The sequence below is a fragment of the Streptopelia decaocto genome, assembly GCF_964273445.1.
Source record: "Streptopelia decaocto genome assembly, chromosome: 7".
Taxonomy (NCBI): domain Eukaryota; kingdom Metazoa; phylum Chordata; class Aves; order Columbiformes; family Columbidae; genus Streptopelia; species Streptopelia decaocto.
The window spans coordinates 11,536,422-11,563,601 of NC_138661.1; the positions used below are offsets into that span (position 1 = coordinate 11,536,422).

The 27,180-nt window shown below is 39.5% G+C and overlaps 1 protein-coding gene across 9 annotated transcripts in view; it reads left to right on the top strand.

The window, feature by feature from the left end:
* CDC42BPB (CDC42 binding protein kinase beta) overlaps positions 1–27,180 on the top strand; it is a 96,770-nt gene that overhangs the window by 5,560 nt on the left and 64,030 nt on the right. For all 9 annotated transcript variants that reach the window (XR_014184718.1, XM_082059454.1, XM_082059455.1 and 6 more), the window contains exon 2: positions 23,590–23,681. Coding sequence is in view for 8 of the 9 variants with exons in the window: in XM_082059454.1 (XP_081915580.1) it covers positions 23,590–23,681 (92 nt within the window). In the remaining variant the exon portion in view is untranslated. The remainder of the gene's footprint in view (positions 1–23,589; positions 23,682–27,180) is intronic.

A 27,180-nucleotide genomic window follows, 5' to 3' on the forward strand; every position in this document is an offset into this window, starting at 1 on the left:
GTAGAGCCTGTTCTCATGGCCTGAAAGCAGTTGTATTCAGAAGTGTGGATGTGAACCTGAGGAGAGGTCTTACCAACCTGCATTAGAGCATTGTTGAAGCTAGCTGCAGGGTAGACCTAGTCCTCAGACTGATATACTAGAGTATGTGCTATGTAAGGGTGGGGGCATGATGTGTGGCTGGGAGTGCTGCTTGGATAGGAAACAGAAACTGTCATTAAGTATTTTTGAGATGACCGTAGAGTTGTTAGGCTTTAAGGCTTGCTTATGAGGATCTTTTCTTTGACCTTTTTGGGTTACACCAGGAAAAACTGTCCCTTGATAACATGTCATATCTCTTTACTTGAGGGCTTATGTTCTTCCCTTCTTTCCTTTTGGTACTCCTCTCCCTTCTTGCAGAAGTACATGCAGAAAGCCCAAAAGGGACCTCGAGCTCTGCTAGCTTGTATAATGTCCTCTATGCAGTGAGTGATAAGCCTGTTGGGCACGTGTGCAAAGTGAGCATGGTTGGGTAATGAAGATAGCCGAATAAGAGAACTGAATTTCAGCTTCTGGCCTGAGTTCCTCTGCTCTCATCCTCTATCCACCAAAGCCTGTTACAATCCCTTATACTAGAGCTAGTGGCAGGAGGGTGGGGATGAGGACCCACTGGGGCAGGGTGAAGCCACAGGTGCCTTGCAGAAGTTCTGGAAATGCTGGTGGTGGCCATGGTTTCTTTGTGCACGGTGCAGTGTGGATGCAGCTGGAGACCTGCTCTCTGAAGGCTTTCCTGTGGTCAGAGATGGGGCACTGTAGCTTGGGTTGCCCTTGCTAATGAAGTCTTCAGTCATCTGGCAGAAGTGTGCAAGCATGGCTGCTGGATTCTGGTTCCCAGCATTCCTTGCTGTCACATAAACTGGTTTTGTTCTTTTGAAAAATATATATATATATTAGGATTAATTAATGTTGGAGTAGCCCACACTGCCATGTTAGCTTTGATATTATAGCATCGTAGTCAGGGCTGTTGGTCTGCAGGTGTGCAGTCCAAAGCTTGATGCTGTATGTATGGTGGACCCTTTACAGTACATCTGTTCTAATCTGTTATTTTTAGGATGAGGCAGTATCTTTTGATGACTTTTTCTGTAAAACTTCATGCTATGAAACATTTTCGCTGAATGCCGCAGTCGTGTTTTGACAGTGGGAAGCTAATGTGGTCTGGAGGATGGGAGATACATTGGCGTGTGGTATGAAAATGACAGCTGTCCGGGGTGAAGCTTGTCTGTTGTCCTGTAGAAGGAAATCGGTATTGCTTTTCTCCTGTGGATGAAGTTACTAATAAACAGTCTTCACTGAGGGCTTGAGGATTTATGTGGTATGTTAAAGGCTGGGACCTATAATTTGTATTTTAATTTTTTTAATTTATGAAAACTCAGAAAGGGATAAATAAGTCATTGATATATTTGCATTCATATAGGAAAAAAGTGTGCATCTAGTAGTTTCCCACAGTACATGATAAGGTATAGAATGCAGAAGTAAGGTTTCATAACTATCCATAAATCTGCCATTTTTTCTGACTTATTTCACTAAATCTAAATTATTTTCATGTTGCTTTTTCTTACGTAATATTAAGATGTAATATTTTGGAAAAACAAACGAACACCTTATTTTACTCCATAAAACTTCTGTGGTTGACACAGTTATACATTATCAGTGGAAATGGCTTGGTTTAGTCAGCAGATTCAGTGCAATGCGCTTTTTTTATCAGATGAAGTTGAACTAACCTTTTTTTGCAAATAACTCACATGTGAGAGTGAGTCAGTTTTTTTCTACACCTACTAGAAACAAGTGATTTTAACTGTGTGAGTCAGAACTGAAGAGACTTGTTTCATTAGCTTTTTTATAGCAAGTTGCTTTTACTTTATGGTTATATATTAATGTTTGGGGTTTTAGAAATGTGGATCTGTAGCTGAGATTAGTTGGGAATGTTAAACCACTACAGTTTCTTCAAATTTATGAAACTTACATTTTTTCCCTTGCTTGTAATTTGAGGCAAATCAAGTAAGCTGTTTTTAGATGGGTATTACAAAGCAAGAATTATAATGCTTACCTAAACAATCACGAATTTATCTCAGCTGTTAACAGAATACAGTGCCTAGGATTAGGAAAAAAATTTATAGGTTCATCTTTTTCATTACCCATGTCTGAAAAGATTAATAGGATGATGGACCACAAGCAAATCTGTTTAGAAAAATAGAAGGCCTTGTTAAAGCTTTTTACTGTATTTTTGCCTTTGATAATGCTTTAAATAGAGTTGAGATTCATTTTCTAAGCCTTTCATATGGTACGCTTGAGAATTCCAATATATTCTTGATGTAGTTACCAAAGAACTTGTATCATGTGCACTAATATATCACACTGAAGCTCTAGTATTTTTTTTACTTTTTAAGAATAGGGATTTAATTTTAAAAGCTTTTCCAGGTCTAAGAATTTCTAAGTACATTTGGTCTGTAGTTCAGTGTGATCTGTTCATTTTAGCTGTCTCCTATGCTAAAATATTCCACTCTATTTTTCTCATCAGTGTATGCAGATTGCCAGAGTGCAAGCTTTCATTTATAAGGATCTTTGTTCGCTATAATGAATGTAGCTTTCTTCAGTAGGAAACTACACACTGTTTTCTTAAGCCCTGATTTTGCATAGACCTCAGTAATCATGTCTGTAGATATACTTAGAGTGCATTCAGATTAAGTGCGTGCATCCATCATGGCCAGCTGAGGCCTTAGGCACCCTGAAGTGCCTGAGATCTTAATTTCTGTCATTCATGTCATCAGGGTCTTAATGCTGAAACCTATTATTACTTAACGATGGCCCAAAGCTTCAAGTGTCACTAGTAGCTCTGCGTGCCCAATCTGAGACCTCTATAAAGGAGTCTGAGCTTTGTTTATTAATCAGGTGTGTGTTAATTAAGGCTAAGGTATAGTTCTTAATTTGCTTAAGTGCAGTGCCATTGAAGGAGGTGATTCTGCCCCTCTACTCTGCTCTGGTGAAACCCCACCTGGAGTTCTGTGTCCAGCTCTGGAGCCTCAGCACAGGAAAGACAGAGACCTGTTGGAGAGGGGCCAGAGGAGGCCACAGAAATGATGAGAGGGCTGGAACACCCCTCCTATAAGGACATGCTGAGAGAGTTGGGGTTGTTCAGCCTGGAGAATAGAAAGCTCCAGGGACACCATATTGTGGCCTTTCAGTACTTAAAAGGAGCCTGTAAGAAAGAAGGGGACAGACTTTTTAGCAGGGCATGTTGCCATAGGACAGGGGGTGATGGTTTTAAACTAAAGTAGGGGAGATGCAGGGCAGACATGAGGAAGAAATTTTTTTACAATGAGGGTGCCGAGACCCTGACCCAGGTTGCCCAGAGAGGTGGTGGATGCCCCATCCCTGGAGACATTCAAGGCCAGGCTGGATGGGGCTCTGAGCAACCTGATCTGGGTGAAGATGTCCCTGCTCATTGCAGGGTTGGACTAGATGACCTTTGAAGGTCCCTTCCAACCCAAACTATTCTGTGACCTGAGGAAGGATGATGTTTCTTGTAATTGCATGGTAATACTTCTGGGGCATCTGAAACCTTCATCCCACTCTGTCCCTGATTCCCCTCCTCTTCCAGAGATCCACGTGTACCTGTCACTCCCCCACGACAGGGGTCATCCCCATTGTCTGTATGCCTTTGAAATTCTGCTGCTGTTGCAGCATGACTTCTACAACCTTAATTTTGCACATCCTTCCTCAAGTTGGCTTCTTCACAGAGTTTTTTTTTCTGTCCGCTGCCAGCTTTATTGCTGCCCGCGTGACTTGGATTATCAATACTGAAAGCTGGAATGTTCCCAGTGTCTTTTATTTTACTGTAATTAAGGCAGAGTAGAAACAGCAGGAGGGTGACTTTAGGCGTGAAGATCCTATTACCATTTTGAAATATGTTCCCAAAGGTTTGCTTTTTAAGATGCATGTTTAGTCTTTAAATTTAGCTTCTTGTCCATTACTAGTGCTGAGAGATGATGCCCAGCATGTGTGTGTGCTCTGCAGACTTTGTTCTGCAGCCTCTGGCTGTTCTTGGGCTGTGGGTCTGAAGAAGAGTAGCAAGTTTATTTATTTTTTTCTGTGGCTATATATACTTGAGTAATAAGTTTGTACTGAAAATTTTAAATTAAGGAGTTGTGTTTTTGTTATCTAGTCTGTGATCATTTGTGCTGTGTCTGAGTGAAACTGCAATGTAATATCAGCCCGTGCTTTCTTTTTAGTTTGTGTGTTCCTTAAGGCAAGGGTGAGATCTCACTGAGCACTCGCTATCAGTGGTTCCTTTTAGGATGACTTTTTTGCCCTGCAACCCTCTCAAGTTACTCGCCTGATAAAAAGGAAACTACATTTTTTGTGATTGAGAACCTCACACTATATGACTTATTGCTGGAGGCTGGGAGAAAAAAATTTTTAAATGTACAAATGGCTAAAAGTGATCTAAAGGTCCTAATGGAATAACTGGTAACTAGTAACTTCTAGATATTGAGCTGTAAATGCAGATTGAAAGCTGGAGTCTGTGGTATTTAATCTTTCTGCCTTTTATGGGTAATATGGTATTTTTCTGAAACGCATGACACTTCATCTTTCAGAGCAGGCTTTCTGAGAAGTTGCAGATGAATTCGTCTGTTGTATCACAGGGAAGAAGCACAAACATTTTTCTTCCAGACCAGCTTTAACTAGTTGTAGCAAAATGCTGTAGTCCTGTAGCATGGTGTTGCTGCATGGAAGAATTAAGTTTGTTTTAACTTACTCTCTTATGTAACTGTATATTTCCATTGCTAGTAAGTTCAGCCTTTGGTCTCCTCAACAGCTATTATTTATTTTGGGAACAATGACAATATCAAACAGCTGTTTTTAAACTGTGGCCTGGTACTCCAGATAAAACAATAGAGGAAAACATACAGTGGAGATACCTAACTAGAGGGAGTATCTGGCCCGCAGACTGTCTTTATCTTACCCCTAGAAGTATTTACTAGTTATTAAGGAAACTGAGCTGTGGTTATCGCTCTGTGCGTGTTATTGCAGACCAGCAGGATTTACTGCATTGGGTATAGTGCTGTACCAGCAGTCTTGGGCTGGTCAGGCATGACCCAGGGAGTCAAAACCCAGTCATGTCTATGGCTGTGGCTAGAAGTTACCAATGCTTGTGCATCCTGAAGCTGACTACCTGATGTGAAATGCAAAGGCAAAAGACCTGACACTTTGAAAAGGGGGAGGAGGGCAGATTTAATTTTAAAACATTTCAGTGACGGAGCAGCTTTTAGTGCTCTGAGGAAAGGGCTTTGCAGTGATTATCCTCAACGTTAAAGGTGTGCATGTATTTGAGCGGCTCAAGCCAGGAGCAGAAGTGCCCTGGTTGATTTTGACAGAATTGGAGCTACAGGTAATCTGGTTATATACTTCCTGTTCTTACCGGTCATATTAACCATTGTAAAGATTTACTGTTTACTGTTTCAGCCACTTTTTGAGGGTGGGGATAGCAAAGATTGCATTCTGTACTTTACCTTTTGCATACCAGCATTATTTTTTCTTCACACCATAAAGCCTCACGAAGTTCAGCATGACAAGTGCAAAGCCTTGCACTGTGGAGTTATGTAAGTTGGGGAATGGCCAGCTAGACAGCAGCCTTGCAGAAAAAGATTTGGGGATCCTGGTAAACAATTAGTTGAAAAAGTCCATAGTACATCATTGTAGAAACAGAGGCTGCCCGTGTACTGGACTGCATCAGCAAGAAAATAGCCAGCAGGTTGAGGGAAGTGGTTATTCTGCTCTTCACAGCACTTGTGAGGCCATTTCTGGAGTTCTCGGCCTTCCAGTACAGAAAAAACACTGAGAAACTGAAGTGAGTCCAGCAGAGGAGCAGTGGTGTGGTTGGGGGCCTGCAGCACATGCTGTGCAAGATAAGCCAGAGATACCTGGGGTTGGTAAGCAGGGAGGAGGGGAACCAGGTCATGATCCTCAACTGCCAGATACTGGGTTAGGGAGAACACAGAGGCAGATGCTTCTCAGGTGCACTGCCATGGAGAGGCAATGGACACAGGCAAGGAGCATTCTGACTATGTGTAAGGGCAAAAAGTATTCCTACTAAGGGTGGCCAGGCACTGGAAGAGACACCCAGAGAGCTGATAGTCTCTCCATCCCAGGAGATAAACCTCACCTGGGAAAGGCCTCGGGTGACCTGATTGAACTTTGATGTTATCTCAGCTTTGAGGTTGGACTCTGATCTACAGAGGTCCCTTCCAAACTAAAATTATTCTGTGATTCTTTTTTTTTTTTTTCTATGTTAGCAATTTATTTAACATCACAATTCTTTTAATAGAAAAGTTGTTCTTCCTACTTCTCAGAATGAAAAGATGTGAAATAGAATCTTCTTCTTGTAGATGAAGTAGTTGACATAACTTCTGTAATTTTATTGGTTTTTGCTCATCTCAGGTGTTTATACTGATTGGTTGGCATTTTACCACGTAGTCTGAATGTAAGTATTGACAAGCCTTTAAGTAAATTTTAGGCTTGTAAATGATGGGAAACTAAATTTTGTTCATGTTCTTCTGCCATGTATTTAATAAAAGCACCAGTTTCCTTGTTCCTGGATGAGAATTGCCAGAACAGGTTTCAAGAACTTTGAACCTATGTTTTATGTCTAGTGCTCTTTCCCAAGTGTGGTTTCCTTATGTCTAGTTGTTAACCTTGACAGCAGTTGAAGTATTTTAAAGCTTTAGTTCCATGGAGCTGTCAGAACAGCCTGCAATCCCTGCATGACTGCGAGCCTGAATCATCCCTTATGAAAAATACAGGTTTAGCTGTTCTGCTAGAGATGTTCTCATGTCACAAAGGGATCTCTAACTTGTAGGCTTCCTAATGTCCTTATATGCAATGATATAAGGAGCCTGACTAAGCAGTTGCTAACAACAGAGTGAAACAAATCTTCCTCATGGTTGTAAAGATCTAATGGGAGATACTGTCGATTTTTGTTTCATTTGTAAAATAAGAGGTCGTATGACTTACATGAAGTTGGACTTGCAACATGGTTTTAGTGCTGATATTCTTTCTCGATAGTAGTGCACTTAGCAAACCGAAACCCACAACAAATGCAGTGTTTCAAAATCATATTGATATATGGAAAATAGCATAGGAAGTGCTATCAATAATAAGGGTAACAATATACGAATGGGACAAAAAACCAAGAACTGATCCCCTTGTTAGTGGTGTGTTGTAATTGTTAATATGATATCCTAAGTGAGCCTTGACTTTCCATACGATGAATTTATATCTGTGTTTTTGAGCACGCTGCTTGCAGCAAACTCCTGAGAAAATAAGAAGATTTTTCAGAGTTCTCATGATTCCTGAATGCCTGGAAGTCTGGTAGACATCCTTGTCAGAGCACATACACCGTCAGCTATGTCATGAAGATATTCATTGACAGAACTATATCATGTGATGGTCCATTGCCCTTCTGGGGCAAAGACTGTGTGTATGTAGGGAATTCATAACGTTGATTTTTCAGAATAAACTGATCAAAGTGTTGCGCAGTTGTTTCAGATGCTGTGGTTGTGAGGCCTCAGCTTTGTTTGTGATTGGGGTATGGAGGTTGTTCACGCTGTGTTCTAGTTTCGGTGTATTGCTTCCCTCTTGGGAGGTACCTGTGCACTGTGCAACTACCTTGGGGGAAAAACAGAGAGTGAAGTAATGGTAATAACTTCTTTCTTTGGATTAAGTCTTGCTGCCTAAAACTACTGAGAAACATCATCCCCTTCCTCTCATGTGTGTAATTTCCTCTTTGATTTCATCGTTCAGACTTTTTACTTCTTATTTCCTATTTGTATTTAGAGAAGGCATTTTGCAGCAATGTCTTCAGAACAGCAATTCAAGCTTGTGCACACGTTGCTGCGATGATCTTTTGCGTCAGTGGCTGTAATATGTCATTGTGCGCATTGGTAATAATAGCTTTTACTTCAAGTATATGCTTGATAGCTACAGAATAAATAATACAGAGACTTTACTGAAAAATGTGCTCCAGTAATTTACCGTCAGAGCTGTATGGGGACTCTGAAATGGGTGACAGCTGGTAGAAGATAATGGATTATCTTTCTGCAGGAGAGAAGCATGGGCAAGACCTACTTCTTACTTCAATCTCCTCACCCTCATCTCTCCCTCCCCCCTCATGTCCCATATAACACTTAAGAACCTGTCCTCTACGTTTTCTGGGGACTTAGGTGGAGACTGTTAGCTAGCACTTCTGTGTTCAAAAAAACAAAAAGATTAATTGGCAAGGAAATAAGTTTATCTGTGCATAACAATTCATGGAAGAGGAAATCAACACTGTCTACTTGTAATCTTTTAACACTTGCCCAGAAATAGATTGTTGAGGAGTCATAGTATTTGAATTAAAATTTGCAATATTGGAATAAAAAAAATAAGCAGGTACACCAATTAGAAAGGACTGGAAAAAACATCACTTAAAGTCCTAAATATTGATCAGGCCAGACATCTTTATCACTTCTGGAAGTACCGGGTAGCCTGTACTTTAAAGAAAACCCTGAGTTGAGCCTGTGTACCAAAATGTTTGTTAAGTAAGATTTTGAAGAAGAGATAGAACTGATTATACTTGAAGAAAAAATATTCATAAGTGATAACTGAAAGATTCTTACTAGACTTTTCAGGGGGTTGATGTGTTAAAATATGTTCATGTAGGACAGATGAGACTCCAAATTGACTTAGTTATTTGAAAATGCATTTCATATAGAATGGTTGTTCTGAAAAGGCAAACTTAAGTTTTGATTTCATGCAATACAGTTGTAAATGTTCTTTTTACTTCCTTTAAAATAAAGGTGAAGAGACAGGGCCAGCAACTGCACAAACTACTCAAGTATTGTAAGATATCTTAAAATAATTTAGTACATTTTTGTTCCTATGTAAGAGTAGCTACTGGTACAGTGTGAGCACTGTAATAGAAATCGTGACAAAGTGACACTTGCTGCTCATACAAATCATACAGTGAGTAGTTCAACACATAGCTGTTCCTGATACTTTTTTTCAAAGATTTTGTGGAATTAGATTTTTTTTTAGAGTGATGCTATGAATTTTGTTTTAGAATTCAAATTATACAGGAAACAAGAGTTAAACTTCAAGAAATAATGATAGAAGTGAAATTGCCTGTCTGTTAGGGTATAAGCATTAGGATGGTTCCCAGAAGAACAGTCTTCAGGACTTTCAACTCCCTTATGGAAGAGCTGAACAATAAAAATGCAAGCTTTATAAGACCATACTTCCTTCCCCTGAGTGCTGCATGGTGTCTCTGTCCTAGAGACCGTTGTCACAGGTTTGTGTTGAACCAGATTGAAGCCTACATGTTACTTAAAAGGCCATGAAACTACTGAGAGATTTAAAAATCCATGTCCTTGCTGGATTCACAGTGGCAATCCAAAGATAGAATGATGTGTTACTAAACAAGCAGTCCTGAGCACCTTTTTCATGTAGGTTAATAAAAAAAAAGGGAAAAAGGCCATGAGTGGCATAAATACTGAGAATCTTTAGAGATGAAGAAGAGGAGATGACATCTCTTCCAGATTTCTTTCCATTAGAAAATTCCAAAGAAGTTTATGGAACAAAAGGATTGCGTAGCCTCAGCTCCACAATACTAGCATCAAAAATGGAACCAGTGCATCTGAACTACAGTGCCAAGGATGAAAAGTTTGACAGTCTTTAAAAGACCGTGGTTTGGGACTGACTGGTTTTTTGAAGTAAGTGCAAATGGAAAATATTACTTAAGAGCTAAACCAATCGCTGAATAGGCAAACTAGCCAAGGTTCACTTAGATGACACTGGAGATAAATTAGTAAAGGAAAACACTAAATTCTGTGTGGAAAAAGAGGAGAGACAAATGGCGTATAGCTAAAATGTTGTATAAGGAAGTAGAAGGGCAGTCATTTGACCTTTCTCTGTAAATCGTCGACTTCAGTGTCTATACTAGTTTGCAGTTACATTGCAACAGCCTAAAGTATTTTGAAAATTGGCAGAAATTCCTTGTTCTGCTTGTGGTCTCCTCAGAGGCCATGTACTGTGTCAGAAGGTTTGTGGAAGTTAATGCATTTTTGTTGGTTCCTACTCTGGAAGGGCAGAATTTTAAAAGCACATTTGTGCTGGTAAGGTTTTCCAACAGCATCTGTACTGGCTTGTAGGTGCTCACCCGCGTGTTGCACTGGAGCATCCAAACCTTTGGTTATTTCTAAGTATGAGGAAAGGAAAAGGTTGGAAGCCAACAGAATGGAGCCCGAGGTATAGATGAAGATTTGAGATTGCCAGCCTACTACAAGCTTGTTCTGAATGTACTGGTATTTGATTTTCTCTTTCCAAACCAAAACACCTGTCTAGATGGGCTGCATATGAGGAAGGAAAAGGAGTTCTTTACTTAAATGTGTGGAAATAAATCTTAGGGTGAAAAGATTATGAATGTAATGTTTATTGAACAAAGGTGGCATGTGGATAATTTTACTCTTGAATTCAAGTAAAGAGAGCTGAAAAGTTGTGTTAAAATGATAAGCCTAGAAGTGGAAGGTTCTCTCTGATTCTGCATCTGATATAAAAATCTTGTTGGGAGGATCCCCACTTGATATGCCTACCTTGAAAATCTGAGGGGTGAGGTGTAAAGGTGTGGTATTTACAACTGTGAGCGTGATGATTGCAATGATTTTCATATTTTAATAGCAGTAATTTTGGTATCAGCTAAGGACAGCAAACAGATTTTTCTTTCCTGCTGGCTTCAAACATATGCAAGAAGGAGGGAGAAGCTGGAACCCGGGGAGCTTGGGCTGCTGCTGGTCACACTGGGGTGCACAGTAACGGGGGGTACGTTCTGGTTTGGAATGGTGCTGTGGAGGGTAGAGGCTTCCAGGAGCCCCCAGGAGATTGGGAAAGCACAGAAGCATGTCCATTTAACTGTGTGGTATGTGGGCTGACTGTCTGTTCAGAGCTTGCTGTCTAAAATGACAAACCAGAAACTGGATTAAGAATTTCTGAAAGTTAGCATGGTAAAGATGATAAGAAAAAATGGGCTAAAAATACAAAACCAAACCAAAATGCGGATTTTTTTTGATACACAAAATATTGAGATAAGGTGAAAGAGCTTATTCAGTATACTCTATATAAATTAGCAAAAAGTTTTGTGAGAAAGGGTGACAAAAATATAAAATGAGGAGGATACAAGAAGGAAGAACTCCATCCTGACTGTACCAGGGAAAGCTGAATTTATAATGCTTGGCGACTTTGAAATGTCTCTAGGAAAAGGCATGATGTTCTTCCATTTTTAGATTCTTGTTCCATATGCTTTACATATACATGCGATGTTACAGCTCTTTAGTTGTGCTCTAAATTCGTTGCATATTCCAGCATTTGACTTCCCTAAGGATGGCTATTTGATTTAAACGAACTGAAAATTTGAACATGTATAAACTATTGTGTCTAATATTCCAAATTATCGTTTATCCAAAATGTTTTAGTCAGGGCTATTTAATGTATATTCAAAAAATCCCCTGCTTCCAAGCAAGCTTTAGGTTGATTTTTATACTTATTTAATAGCAGGTGTTATGATCTTGGTCAGTTTGAAACTTCAGAATAATTAGTTGTTGCTATTTAGCAACAGGTGATTTAAGGACAATATTCTAGAGTGGAATTCTCCAGACTTCTTAGTTTACTTCTTAATAAGGACAATTTGGGGCTTTTTTTGAGCCATGAGAACTTTAGAAAAAAATTGTCTGTACTGCTAGTGATCCATGTACCACAGTGGACTAGAAATCTACATCTAAGTTGAGATTTAAGATCTCCTCATAGGCTTCCAGTAGATTCCACCCCTTTCCCCCCCACCCTTTTCACCTTGTCCTGCACAATCTAACTTTCCCTTTTCAATTTAAATTAATATATTTGGAAAGCCTTGGAATAATGAGAGACAAATTTGGAAATGTGCTTGAGTCAGTGTCAGACATTGAGGAAAAGTTGCATAGTGAAATTAGAAGCAACTTGCTTTATCTGGCTGAAGTTTTCATCACACTTTTGAAGGCTAAGAGATATATTTCTCTTTCTTTTCCCTTTCTACTCAGATCCTTTTTGAGCAAGTAAGTGTTGGGAAGCATCCTGCCCTCTGGAGATGCACTTGCCCTCTGAATAGCCCTGAAACCAGGGATTTTTCTCCTACAGATGGCTGCACATGCCCCTTATGCCCCACTTGCCCTGTATTGTGTTTGGAATTACTTTCAGCACTCTGGGTTGGTGAAAATAGTGTTGCTGTAAATGATCTTCCCTTTCCTCGCTCCCAGCCAGGGGCACTGGAAGGAGCAGAGCAAGGCACAGTGGCTTTGGCTCTGGAGTTCCTGGTCTAAAGAGGGAACTGAAGAAGTGAAAGTGTGTATAATAATAAAGAAGCCTCTCTGAGCCTGCCACTATAATATGTAGCAAATCTTAGCATGGGACTTGTTAGGGTTCTCCACAAATACAAAGACAATTCCCCTCTTCACTGCTTCCGAGTAACTTTGAGTTACTCCAAACATTCTAGTGCCTGGTTACAGTAATTGCTTGTTGCATGTCTTTGTGGCCTTTTCCTACAGCAAAAATCTGACTTTCATTGACCTTTTAATAGATCTGGAGCTCCAAGGAAGTTCTGAAAGGGGGTGAGTAATGTCTGAGAAAATGTCCTCCTGCCCACTGCCATTTAAAAGGAAGTGCAGTGAACAAAAGAACGTGCCACACCTGTGCTTAAAGTAGTTGCTGCTATCTGAACTCTTGAAATTGAAAAACAGCTCAAGATATTTATATGCATAGTCTTGCAGCCTTGAGCCATCAATAAAAAAAAATTGAAATTGGATGCAGTTCAGTAGCACTGTAAGCTGATGTGTAAGACCTGTACCTTGGTCTTACACTTCCCGATTCACGATGTAGATGAACAGATGTAGATGGCTGAGAACTGAAGTATCAGGAAAAAAAGGATGTTGTTTGGCTTGTTTCCTTTGCCCAGCTCACCTGGCAGCTGCCTGGACATCAGCACTATGGCAGGAACCTCTGCAGCACCCGGGATGCTGTGATGGCCTTTGCATGGGCAGCTCGTCCCACCTTGGGCTGCGCTACTGAAGATGACGACTGCTGAACAAGAGCTGCACTCCCTTACCCTGCTTGCTAGTGCTGGTTTATCAGCCACTTCTGACCCTTCAGTGCCGATGATTCGATTTGATAAACTACAGGATGGTAGTTTCATTATGTATCTTGGTTGGTTAGTTTTTGTTGGTTTAGTGAGCAGAATTGGATCCATGAGGTGAGACCAGCTGGATTTGTTACAGCCGATTGAAGGAAGGGAGCGGTTCTGTCAAACTGCCCCTCTGGTCACAGCGATCCACTCCATTTGTGTCACTCAACCACATCTTCACTCTGAATTTGTAAACAGAGAAAAGGGTTACCTTACAATGTGGATTTCTCTCCTACAACTCTAAGTGCATTTGTGTAGGTGCTTTGTTATTAATAGAAACCCCTAACCTTTGAAATAAAGGGGGTGGCATGTGGTAAATATAGCACCAATGTAAAATATGAGTTGTTCTGTTACATAATGCATGTATTAAGTTTTTAGTAACTTGAGAGAACACCTTCATATATCTGGAGAAAACAAAAGATGTGTGTTTACTGTAAATAATGGATAAAATGGTTATGCTGCTCGTCTTGCTAGGTTTTACTTTTAAGATGAAATAAGGCGTGCAGTTAGAAAACCAGAACTTTTCTCGTACATTGATGTAAGTTGTAGCTTCTTAATTAATGTAAATGTCTGTAAGCTTATATCAGCACAGTATGGTCATCAGATTGGAATTATTTTATTTCTTAGCAAGGTGTGCAAGATATGCTGGGTGTGATGAAATTCAGATTCACGCATATGTTCATGAAATTTGAGTGAGGTCAAATTTGAGGTTTTCTTAATCTCTAGTTTGCCACTTATTTTTCAGATAGTTTCAATATTGAAGAGTTTTTCTAAGGAGTCATAATTCTCAAACTATTCTATGAAAACAAATTAAATCTGCTTTTTAGATTATTCATCATGCAGTAAAATAAGTGGATTTTAGCAATATTTACAACTTTGTTATGGAATGAAATAAATTGAATCATTGAAATTCTACTGTTTGGAACTGCTAATTCATGTAGAAAAATGAAACCATTTTTCCATTACTGACATGGTTCAGTATGTGATCTCCATTTGCTGTGGCTTAAGTGATTTCTCCAATACATGCAAAATGTGGCCCTGGAGTTAGGAGTACAGAAAAATTTGGGTGCCAATAAGATGACATTAAACAGAGATTGTATCCTATGGTGTTTCTTGTCATGCATTTCTTACAATGATTTGACATGTATCTTGGAAGATCCTGTCCTAACGTGCTGTAGGTTGACTAGAAACAGACTCTTGCGTGGCACTTCCACACTCACTGCACTCTGAGGCAGATCCACATCAATTCCAAAACAGGCCATTTTGCCCTTCTCCACCCCGGTCCTGCTGCCTGCCTTGGGCTCCAGTGTCACAGCTGTCTGTGAGTCACACTGGGCGAGTGGTTCGATGGAAAGGGATGGGACAGACACGTTTGCTTTCGCCTGGCAATATTTCCTGGTTTGACATACCACGTCAACGCTGATGATGATACAGAGAATAGAGTGGAGTTGAAATGAAGAAATAAGCTTAAGAGCAGAGTCAATGATACTGTTAAGCGGCATTCTTTATTTTATCAACGCTGGGGAACACTGGGGATCATCCTCCATAAGTGCTCCAGTGATTGGATGCTCTTGCTTTGCTTATATTCACATAATTATTACATATGGATTACAATTTTTGAAAATTTTTACATATAGTATATCTATACTAAGAAATAAATGATGATGTTAGGTATAATTGTTTAGCTTCTTACTTACACTACATCTATTAATTATTAGTTAAATATAAGCTAAGCACTCTGCTTCTAAACAATGTATCTTGTAAACTTCTGTCTCCCTCTTGTCATGCAGAAGGATCTAAAACCTGAAAAATATCCCCTCATTTTGCAGGTGATCAGAAAGCATTTATCATGTCAATTGGTTACATGAATTTGGCAGCTTCTCTTCAAAGTGTGGTGGGAAGGAACAAGGAGGCAGCAGGATGTATTTCCTGGATTAACGTGCTCTTGTAGTTCCACTGTCGGTTGTCCCAAATGTCTGGGATGTCAGACAGTCCCAGGGAAAACCTGTAATTCAAAGAGCCTGTATATGGCTTATTGTGCATGTGTCTTCTGGGCTGGGTATGGTCGTCTTGAAGAAAATAAAAGAACTGAAGATGAAGCTTAAGAAGCCATTGTGTATCGACAGTTACTCAAAAGCAGAAAATGTCTTTATTGTGGAATAGTAATCTTTTCTTTGCATTTTCTTTTAGCAAGGCTTAAGAAAGAAAGTACCACCTTTGAAAACTGTAGGTAATTGAAGTAGAAGCAAGATTTGGTATTTCAGTTTCTTCAGAAAGTCACAACTTGCAGATGTTATTTGACTTCTGCAGAATATATTCATTGGTGAAGTCTCTATCGCTGAAGAGGCTGATAGACCACTAGGGAGTCCATGAGGGTGCATCGTCTGCTGAAAGAGCTAAGAATCTTAGGGAAACGTCGGAGAGGCTTGGCAGCTTTCCCTCTCCTAAACAAGTGTGACAAGTTGGAAAGAGGTATGACAACTGGGCTACAAACTGCACTCAGGAACACAGTTTCTCTAGGAGCTTTCTTAATTCTCCCATGAGAGTTGGACTAGAACTTAATCTCAAACTGCTGAGTGTTTTTTGAAATGCCCTGATTAGTACTCATAAAGGTGCAGGTTTTCTTGTTCAGAATGTGTCATGCTGTTTGAAAACGTCTGTGTCATGATAGCTGTATGCTAAAATGTTATATATTGTGAAGCTGTCAAGCTTGTGTGGATGGGAAGTCACTTCTGGGTTTTCCAAACTAAATGCTCTTCAGAGTCATGTTTTCAGTCTTAGTACTAACAGTTCCATCTTCCAAGGTCAACCTCAATACATTAAACAAACAAACAATCACAAAAACAAAACAAAACACCACAACCAAGAAAACCCACCACAAAACAGAAAAACACACATACACATTCCCCCCCCCCCCCCCAATAAGTAAAACAAACATACAAACCCACCAAACCAAAAACTCTGCATTAATTGGTTTTAGAGACCAAGTTGTATTTTCCCAAGTTATGGCTCATTCCCTAACAGTAACACAACATGAAGATGAGAAGTTGGGCAGTGAGCTCCCTTCTCTGCTAGATCTCAGTTGTAAGCTTCTTCTGCCTTGTACTTGCATCCCTTGTAGCATTAGCAGATGCCATTACCTTTAGGTCTGATTAGTGTGTGGGTTTTATTTTACCTGACCATTACTTTTCCATAGGTAAGCTACTGTCGCATATATATACGAGTACAGCAAATAGTAATTTGGTGGTTGTTCTCAGATATATAAGCCACATTTTATCTCTCCCACTAGAACCATGTTGCCATCTAGTTCTCAAAGAGAAGTACAGTGGCTTTTACCGGAGTTTTGGCAACATGTTTTGTCACTTGGACTACTCAGAATCATCTGTGTGTTCCTCTGTACTTGTCTGTGCCAATATTGAGTATTATCTTTGGTGTCGTTTCATTGTAAGCATGAAAAGCAGTGAATGGGCTAGTCAGGCAGATAGCCAGCTATTAAGTGCTTGTGGTAACATTCGTCAGCAAGCTGGCAAATGGTAGCCTATTGCAGCAAATCCTGTCCTTCTATGTGGTACTTGCTTTCTGGGCTTGCCACACCAAAAGTGTGCTTACTGAATAACAGTGAACAAGGGTGATATTTCAAAGTAAATGCCTTGCTCCTCTGCTGGCAAATTTACCAATACTGATAGGATCAACACCAGAACTACTGCTCGATATTTTTCTTCAAAACATTTCCCAATGCCATTACCCTTTAGCATGGTGACAAATTTTTCGTGCAGTTATCGCAAACTAGTATACAAATTCTAAGTGCCAGGATCAGTTCATCTGTAACTGATAAAGCAGCTGGTGGAGCAAAATGCAGAAGCCATAAGCACTCAGTCTTGGTTTGCGCCTAAAAGTAATGATGGATTTATCCTTTTAAACCTTTGAGGATTTTGCATGTAATTATCTAAATCTTGTCCAAGCCTATGGTTCTGTTAAGTGCCAGTGCGGTATGTGATTGAAACTGGTCAGGTACTCTACACGTCAGAAGGCTTTCATAAAATGAAGCAAAATCCATAATCATGGTTGCAAACGGTTATCTTTGAGTGCTACTTAAAAAAAAAGTTTGAGGGTTTGTTTTTTTTTAAAATATTTGTATACCAGATTAAGCATCACAATACAATATTTAATTTAATAATATTTAAAACTTATTCTCTTGAAAAATGCTGGCAATCAGCCTCAAGAAGGTTCAGACTTTCTTGATGTTGTATTAGTATATATGCCTGTTGCTACTGGCATTTCAGTTCAGATAAATACTGTTGGAAGAGAACATCTTAAAATTAGGAAGTACGGACAACCCGGCGCTCTGAAGCTCGCTGGCCTTGCTCAGGGGACAAAGGGGACTCTGACAGTGTGTGAAGCGGCGTCCTGTGTCAAGAGGCTGTTCTGCAAGGGCTGTGAGCACTTTGCAGGGCATAACCAGGTTGTGCTTCTCAGGTTTTTAGCCCAGTGGAGCTTATATCATTGTAATGGTTACCAGTCTTGCACCACTGCATCTATTTGTCTAATGGATGTTGATGAATAATGAAAAATCAGATCATTGAGCAAGAGGCAGACAGGGCAAATGAAGTGCATGCTTCTGTGTGCCTGTTATAAAACCTGTAGCAACTTGGTATCTTTGGACATCTTCAGTGAAATTTGTTAAAGGGCCTTCACTGGGATCAAAATATTAATATACTGGGTAGGAGGAATGAACTCTGACTGCCAAGGAGTATGATCACATGTACCTTATTTCCGTAGGAAACCAGACTGAAAAAAAGCAGTCACAGGGGTGGGCAGCGAGAGGAAACAGGCCAGCAGAGGAAAAGGGAGGCAAAGATCTATAACTGGAAATATTAAGACTAGAGTCAACAAAGGATGGAAAAAATAACAAAAATTTACATTTCTAAAATACAGGGAAAATTTCACAATCAGGTAGCAAGAGCATTGTCCTTCTTTAAACCTCAAGTGTGGGTTGTAACAGGTATTTATCACCCTAGTAAGTAGGTTGGGGCTACCTGGGTGTGGGTATCTCCCAAGACATGTATACAAGCACAAACTTGTTAAACCTGTCAGCCTGCTGTTTTAGCAGCAATATCACAGGAATGCTGTTTCTTTGAAAAGGGTGCACAAAGGGCAAACAAGTTACTTGATTTCTAGAATGTAAGTGAAGAGGGATGGTTGAGGGAAATGGTAAAACTCACTGCTCTTTCATGTTCTTCCTCCAAAGAAAACATCTTAAATAAAATATTGGATCTGCCTGCTGGGAGTATGGCTCCACAGACAATTATCTGCGTCATTTTGTTGTTTCCCTGACATGAATATTTTGCAATTCACATAGTTTCCTACCACAATGTTTTATAAAGAGGATGAGTAGATAAAGAGAATGTGGTGGCAGATGAATTTCTGTATGACCAGACAGTTTGGACATACCTTCTGGGTAGACCTACCTGAAAGTTATCGTCATGGTATATAATGGCTTAAAGCCCAAATCACTTACAGTATCAGTTATCAACTCTGAAACTGCCTGGTGCAGGGCAGTCCAGGATATGAAGAGGTTGTCCAGAGAGGCCTTGGAAGTTTTTGAGGCCTGACCAGGAAAAACCCTGAATAACCTGGTCTGCAATCAATAGTGACTGTGATTTGAGCAGGAGGTTGGACTAGGGACCTACCAAGGTCCCTTTCAACCTGAATTGTTGAAAGAGACCTCTAAGTCTGTGTATTATTTTCTTCCAGTCCTCACATTTATTTAAAACTTGAAACTGCCAATGATTCAAAACATCAGACGTTCTTGAATGTTTGGCAGTGTGACTCAGTGACTCTGAATTTCTGGAAACTTGCACTGGCTAACAAAATACACAGGAGTCCTCAAATTAGAGCCATTGGGTAACTCCACCACTGAAGCAGTAGTTATCGTAAACCCAGCGGGTGGTCTTTTGTCCAAAGGTGGTCCAAATAAAGGTGCCAGCTTTTGTGATTCCAGAGAGTAAATTATTGACGTAAATGGAATGGTTCAGAATCTGAACAGAAGGTTAAAATCCAAAACATACCTCAACTCTTCTCATTTTTAACAACATTCTGTCTTGGGAAAAGTTGTCCTGTTGTTTCTGTGGAGAGTGGTGTTGACAATAGTGCCATCCTTCCCTGACCTGCTCTCAGGAATGACAGGAAATTTGCCGTGTGCTTCCGACCTCAGCAGAGGCCACACGCACCCACTCCTGGTGGCAGCGCAGGGTCCCCAGCCTGCCGTGTCACATCCTCTCTGCTGGCGTTCCCTACCGCTTTTAGTCATTCTGAAGCAGTCTGCAAATATCTTTCATCAGGTAACATAAATCGGCTGCAGTGTAGATGCACTAGCTTGCAAACCTAAATCATAAACCTATTTACCTATGACTAGGCTTCAAATTATGTTTTCAAATTATTCAAATTGATGCTTTCTTTTTGCGCAAACAAAATATACCCGTCCCATCTATCAGGGGAAGAGGAGAATATGATTGGAATAGAATTAGTTTGTGGGCGGAGAATTATGGCTTTCATACATACCCTGTTTTGGTGAAGAAATAAATGCTGGCATTTCACTTTTCCTTATGAATATTGATCAAAACGTTGATTGTTACTGTTTTATATTATATTCCTGAGAGCATACATTTCTTGGCTCCTTAAAAATAGTGATTTTGTGGGGAGTTTTGTGTTTTCGTGTTTGTTTTTTTTTATTGTGTGGCCTTATGGAATACACCCTTCTTCCAAACAAGTCTGAGTACAATAATGCAAAATCAGCTTGAGAGGAAAGGCAGTGATGCATACGAATGTATTGCACATACAACGCCTATCCCAAATTCTGATTACTGCCTCACAGTCATGAATAAAGAAATTCTCGCAATTACTCTCAGCTAATGTTACCCTGACAACAGTATATATAACAAAATTCAGTAACCTCTGCCAACAAAACCCCCAGTACAGCTAATGCTTCTGTTTGCCAGGATGAAATGCTTTCATTAAGTATTAAATCAACTCCAAATCATAAGTTCTGCTTTTAATGTTAGGATCAAAACTAATCGGTAAAGTGTAATTATTCTTTCCAGTATCTGGAGAGAAGTTTGCTTTGAGTTCCCTATTCATAAAAGAGTGATATGTGAAACAAGAAACTGGAGCTTTTTACCAGTATATAGTGGTGGGTATATCACTTGGCATTGTTCTGGCAAGCACAGCAAACACAGTTCCCTGATGATTTTTGGTGCAAGTTTCTGCTCTCTCAGTTTTGCCAGTTGTGTGCGTGCTGCTGATCTGGATGTCGGAGGGTTGAGGGACAAGCAGCTCCTGGGGGAGCAGGAAAGCAAATTGGAAATATTTTTTGATTTAACTTACTAAGAGGTAAAAATTGTGCAATCCAGTACTTAGAAACAGCAGGTTACAACGTGGTGCAAACAGGGTTCTACTCTAAAATGATGACACATTAAGTGTCAATTTAAACAAATTATTGGTTTCTTGCTTCCCCTGTGCAATGATTTGCTGCGTAGCCTCTGTGATAGTCTCTGTGATTATGAGCTTCTGTGGATATTAGGTTTTATCTTCCAATTTTATTTATTTTTAAGGAATCTTAGATGTCTTGACAAAGACCTGAATTTTTCTATTTTGGGGGAAGTCCTATCCAATTTAAGTGTTTTTTCTGTACATTTACTTTTTCATGTTTATTGCTGAGCTTTCCAAGAGACAAAGCACTCAAGTCGTGGGTTTTCCAAACACCAACACTTGCTGAATACTAAAAGCCAACATTAGTTAAAAAGTAACTTATTTTTAGGAGGGAATACTTTTTTCGTTTACCAGTATTAAAACAATTCATTTTAATAGGTAGTACTTCAGTTGACCAATTGAAATGGAAGGAGCAGGACCAACCTAGGATTCTTGCAGTTGTTGAATTGAAGTGGTGGTAATGAGGTCTGCTGATACTTCCTTTCTGAAGGACACAGTTCCAAGAAAGGTAGCATTAATGTCCTTCTGTTTATTCAAATCTAAGTGCATGCTCCGCTTGATATGTTATATTTATTGTCTTTTAAAATATAAAGCTAATTGAATTCACTTGCTTTAATAGAACTTAATGCACTTCTAAACCGAATCCCAGTTTTAGCGAGGTGAAGTTTGATATACTTCAAAGCGAGGAGAACTGTAGACAAAATAATAAAATATTTTGTCACCAGTTTACAAAGCAAGAAAAATGTTAGAAATAAGGTTTTTTGGTTTTTTTTTTAGCGTACAAGATGGCTTAAACTCACATGGATTTGTGTCTTTCTGCTTTGGAAGTTGCTTGGGATCAATTTACAGCAGCAGGGTTTTTTATAAATACTTAACCAATTTTGGTATTCTGTTTACTAAGTAACATTATTGGTAAAATTGGTTATTTCTTAAGAAAAATAAAAAGGTCTTATACTTGGGGTAGTGATATCTGCCAGAAGTAAAATGACTAGGTTTCATTTACCCTCTCCTTGAATTATAATAATAAAATCTGGTGTTTGGCAAAATTAATCTAATGACCTGCATTCTGTAGTAGTGATCCATAACTTGATAACAGAACTTTCACATTCATTTCTTACCTGTAGTTGTATTTCCTCAGTCTGTCCTGGTTTGAAGGGAAGGAGGCAGGAGAAGCTTGCAAAATAACCAGTGCGTATGACGGCTGTCGGCAGTGGTGTTTAGTTGTATACGTGTCTGATTGGACTGGTGTAGGTCTCATAAATCATATGAGTTGGTGTTGCTGGGTAAGTTTGTTAGAAACAATTTGGGTTTTTGGGGGCATGATGATCTCAATGGCCTTGTGGTGGGGGACACCATGGTGGGCATTTCTGCCCAGCTGAAAGACAGAATCAAGCAGAAAATCTAGTAGGGTCTCATTCTTAAATTTCATCCTTTGGACAGACAAGAAACATCCATTGGTAGAGGTGTTACTTGTGGAGGAAACCTTTTCAGTAACACCTCCGCTAAGTACAAAGAAGCCGCATTGGCTATTGTCCAGTACAGCTATTTCTTCATTTTATTAGCTGTTAAGTGATTTTTTTTTTTGCTGAGAGGTTTTCAGGCTTTCTTGCTGCAGTCTGTAATCTCTAGTTCGGATTTCTGTATCTTCTGTGTGTCTGTGAGGTTTGGTTTGTTTGTGTTAGCATCTGAAATACATCGCTAAGGCAGTGACCCCGCTTGTAAGAATTCTGTCTGGCTTATAACTCATTAGCTTAATCATAATGTAAGATGAGGTAAAAGGGGGAGTGTGGGCTGATTTACAACGAATAGTTCTGTGATGTTTTATTCAGTTACAAATGGAAAAAATAAAACTGTTCAAAAACTTCAGAAATTTTAGTATAATAATGTTTGTGATTAGGTGGAGAAGAGCAATTTTTTGTGTGCTTGGAAGCATAAGCATCTTCGCAGACACCATACTTGATCTTGTGCAGTTTAGCTTGCGCCACTGTGTTTCCTGATTGATTTGGCCTTCATAATCAGAGCACTGAATTGTAACAAATGTATCTAAACAGTGATCTTCATCTTATGATATGCTGGAAATAAAATATTCTGAATGGGAACTAGAGAGGAGAAAATTGATGTGATCTGCAGGTACAGTGGAACTCATCAATCAGATATTTTGAAAAATATCTTGAGTCCAGTGGGACTACGAGAACGAAGTAGGTGGAGGTTGGTTAGTTGCTGGGCATCTTTTAGGATGCAGCCCTTCAATACTTGGTCTAGTTCAGATCTGGTAAATGTTGCTTCACAGCAGAGATAGTTCAAAGTAAAAATCTTAAATTAGCCACGGATCTCGTAGGAAATGGTTTCATTGCTTTTGAGTAGAGACAGCTCTCTTGAGAGCGAGTTGTTAAAGGTTTAGCTCGTACTAGATGAAATAATAAAAAGTAAAGCTGAACTCTGCTTAAGAAGAGAATTATTCTGGTGGCTGAAGGATAAGGCAGATTTTCTCCAGAGTTTACCAGTAATGAATCAGCTCCCTCCCCTCCACTCGGTCCTTCATTGATTCACAAAACCCTAAAGAAGACGGGGGGGAATCCTTCTGAAAGACAACTTTGCTCTTTACTCACTGGCATCAAGGCAGCACCAATCATAGGACTGAACTTTTAAAAAAATTCTAAGTGTTAATTAAGTAGTGTAATTATTTTTTTTTCCTTCTATGGGTCTAATAGTAGTTGAAAAACTCCTATTGCACTGGGTATGCAATGAGTACCTCTGGTTTATGGATTATTTTTGGCTTGCAATATTTCTCTTCGTAATTGAATTATCTTTTTTTTTTTTTTCTTAAACAGCAAAGCCATTTACAAAATTGGTAAAGGAAATGCAACTCCATCGAGATGACTTTGAAATTATAAAAGTGATTGGAAGAGGTGCATTTGGTGAGGTAAGAGATTTTACTTCGTTGTACTAACGTAACTTTCATTGCTTGTGCATCTGATTTTTTTACTGCAGTTGACCTGTGCTAGTCCTAAAGAGAAAAGATTCGCACAGATGTATTAAAATACTTCAAAATGTGGGATGTAGCAAGGTACTACTAGTGAAAGGTCCCTTTGAAGCAGGGAATTTAGTGTCCGGTTCTGCTGTTTCTGTGGCTGGCTCCTTCTGACTTCAGTGTAGCAAAACAAGTGTCTCCTTGGTGTGCATATGGGCAGGGTGGTCCCACCTAACAGCTGCACAGCTGAATTTGGGATCTCTTCTCCCACTTGCCATATGTACTCTTCTGTGCTGCTGTAATTTAACACAGAACTGGGCTGCTTCTATGGCAGGAACGCAGAGGCTGCTCCACCCATCTGCTCTTCTCTGTAGCAATCTGGTAATGCAAAAAGACGCATTTGGCTGCCTCAAAGGCTCTTCCCTGTCATCTTTGAAGATCAAAGGCTGCTGGATCTGTTTTTCGGACAGCAAGTTGAATCATGCTGGGATGATAGGAACGCCTTGTGTTTTGAGGACTTGCTAGTCCCAGGACCCTGGACTGAAGCTTTGCTTCTTAACGTGCTTGATGAAAGTCTCGTCAGTCATAGAAGTGTGATAGGGCTTTCCACTGGCAAAAGCATTCATGAACATGTCCCCTCCAGTAGGCACAGCATACCTGAGACTTCTGGAAAACCTCAGACACAGCCCTTCCAGCATTTAAGTACGCGTGACTAAAGCCATAGCTGCCAGCAAAAGAAGTTATTAACAAGAGAATTTTCAAAATTAAAAATCCCTTACATTTCTTTCAGGAAGCTTCTTTTAAGTTGTGCCGCAGTAAAGTAAAATGTAGTGAAAGCCATTAGTGGCTCACTTCAACTCATTATCACTTGGTTACAGCTGCTGCTGCCGGTGGCTAAGGCTGGGCTTCCTTATCTTCATCTCTTCTTGTCTCTGCACAGAGCAGGACTGTGTGCTGTGCAGGGCTTTCCTTCCAAGCATGGCATGCCCTGGACTCTTCCACATAGGGTTTGATTGTGGGACAGAGATACCATAGGCAGACCAGAAACAAAGCTAGAAAAATGCCAGGAACCTACTCGACCCATGTTCAGAAAGCAACGAGGTTTCTATGTGCATATGTGTGTGGTGGTGGATGAAGTAATAGCTTCATATGCATGTCATTTTAAGCTACTTCCAAGACGTCTTTTGAGGAAAGTGGATACCTGAGACAAAAATAAGTGTTTCGAGAACATCTCTTCATCTGTGCCATCATCTAATGATGTGATGAAGTAACATGTAGCTCATGTGAAATCATTGTGAGCATATCTGCTGAAGGTACTTGAGCATTTTAAGTAAAATGTCCAGATAAGTGGTAAAATCTTGACGTGTAAGACAAAAGTTCACTATCTAGTGGATATTGAACTTGAGTTGCAACATTTGTTACAAAAAAGGAAGTGTTATCTCAGGGTAGTGGAAATACTGCATGCGGATCAGTTGCTTATTTCACTTGAGTGTTTTTAGCTGATGTGTATTATTTGAACATGGCTTTTAGAAAAGATACTGCATAGAGTTTGTCAGGAAAAAGCAGAAATGGGAAATAAAATGGTAAGTCTAAGGAAGGGCTGAAAGCTACAAAAGTCTCAAAAAGAGGTCTGAGCAGAGAGGTTCATTTTGAAGAGAGTTCCCCCACTTACTGCAGAACCATTTTGATGCGCATAAGCTGGATTTCTTATGGAGGAAACTGAACCAGAACCTCTGTTCCAGGTGTGCACCAAATGTGCTTCTGGCCCCAAACAATACATTAGAATCACTGGGTTTGACTTGACCAGATGAGGTACAGTGTGAAGCACAATTCCTGAAGTGCACACAGTATAGATGAGAAGGCTCAGCACAGGCTACTTTCTTCTGTTGTTCTGGTCTTGCTGTGCCAAATTACTTGCTGTAGTGGCTGTGACCACTGATACCTAAAGAATTTTGGATTAGTGTTTTGGCAGTTTGTCTTTTGGTGGGATTAGACGTGGTTTCTGGATCTTTTCAGAACTAGACTGGTGAATGCTATAGCTATCAAAAATAGTTTCAGGTCAAGGGAACCCTTTATAGCAGATGGAGTCAGTGTTGGGAATGCCTTCACACAGCATAACTTTAAGGGCGGGCTGTTTTCCATAGTTCTTGCTCTGTTCTTTTTCAAAAAGATGCTCTTCTCCACTTAAGGAATTGACCAACTGGAAATCAGACAGCAGATGAAGTATTTATATGAACTTCAAGAGTCTTCAGTTTATACTTGCTAGGGCATCTAGGATGATATTTCTTAGCTTTGGATCAAGAGTCTTAAAGTGTTGATTCAGGCACTCCAAACACTATTAATACAAGTTTCCATCCAGAACTTGTATCTTTTATACAATGTCTTTCATATTCTTTCATTTGGAAAAGCATCAAACTTAACCAAAGCAATTTTTACATCTCATCCTCTCCAGTGGAAATGAAATTTCACAGAAGTAAAATGAGAAAGTATCTTAATTTCATCCTTCTGTTAGAGCTTGGAATACTCACAAAGTCAGTGGTGTTAGTGATCTCTCAATATCACAGTTTTGTTCTTTTAATTATAGAAGTTTTGGTTTATAGTTGTAGCAGCTTGAAATGTTTTGATCAGTTTAAATTTTGCAGAAATCATTGATTTTAAGTTCATCATACTTTAATCCCACTTGCCAGAGAATATGTCATGCGTTTCGCTTATGAATGAATCCTTTGACCCTTGTGTATATTACACTGCCAAATATTACTGGCATTATAAAATAGTAATTACATAAAGGTTGAAATTTCATAATAAGAAAATAAAATCGAGTTTCTGGAGAGTGACTTGGATAAAGCACTTCAGAAAACTGAATAGAGGAGCTGTAAGTAATTTTTCCATGGTACGTTCATACATACGTAGGAACTATGTTAGAAATTAGGTGATGGAATTCTAGTGGTTATTAGTTCTTGTTTAACAAAAAAGCAAACAAAAAGCCCCATAACTATCTGCTAGGAATAAATTTTTGAAATACCTGTAAAATATTTGTTAGACCGCATAAAGAAATTAATCAGAATTAAACTAAACATATTCGTGTTAGAATTAAGTAGTTTGAATTAAACGCTAAACAGCTAAACAAGCGAGACTTCAAAAAGGATGAAAACTACTTTCCATTCTTCTCAGTTCAGCTACTTTGGACTTTTTAGAGAATGCCAGGGGCTTTAGTCTTACCAAAGAAGTTTTTCATAGATCGGGAGCTTTGAAGAAAGATAAATAAAATAAAGGCATGATATTAGCTATTAGTCAGGATCAGTGGCCAATTTTTGCCACACAACATGTAAACCAAGGAAACATGGTCTTTGACCAGAGAGAGGACTGAGACCAGATGTGGGTTTGTCCTTGTGAACACAACTGCAAAATCAGTATCTGATTTAAGGTAGATTGATATAACCACCAGCACATA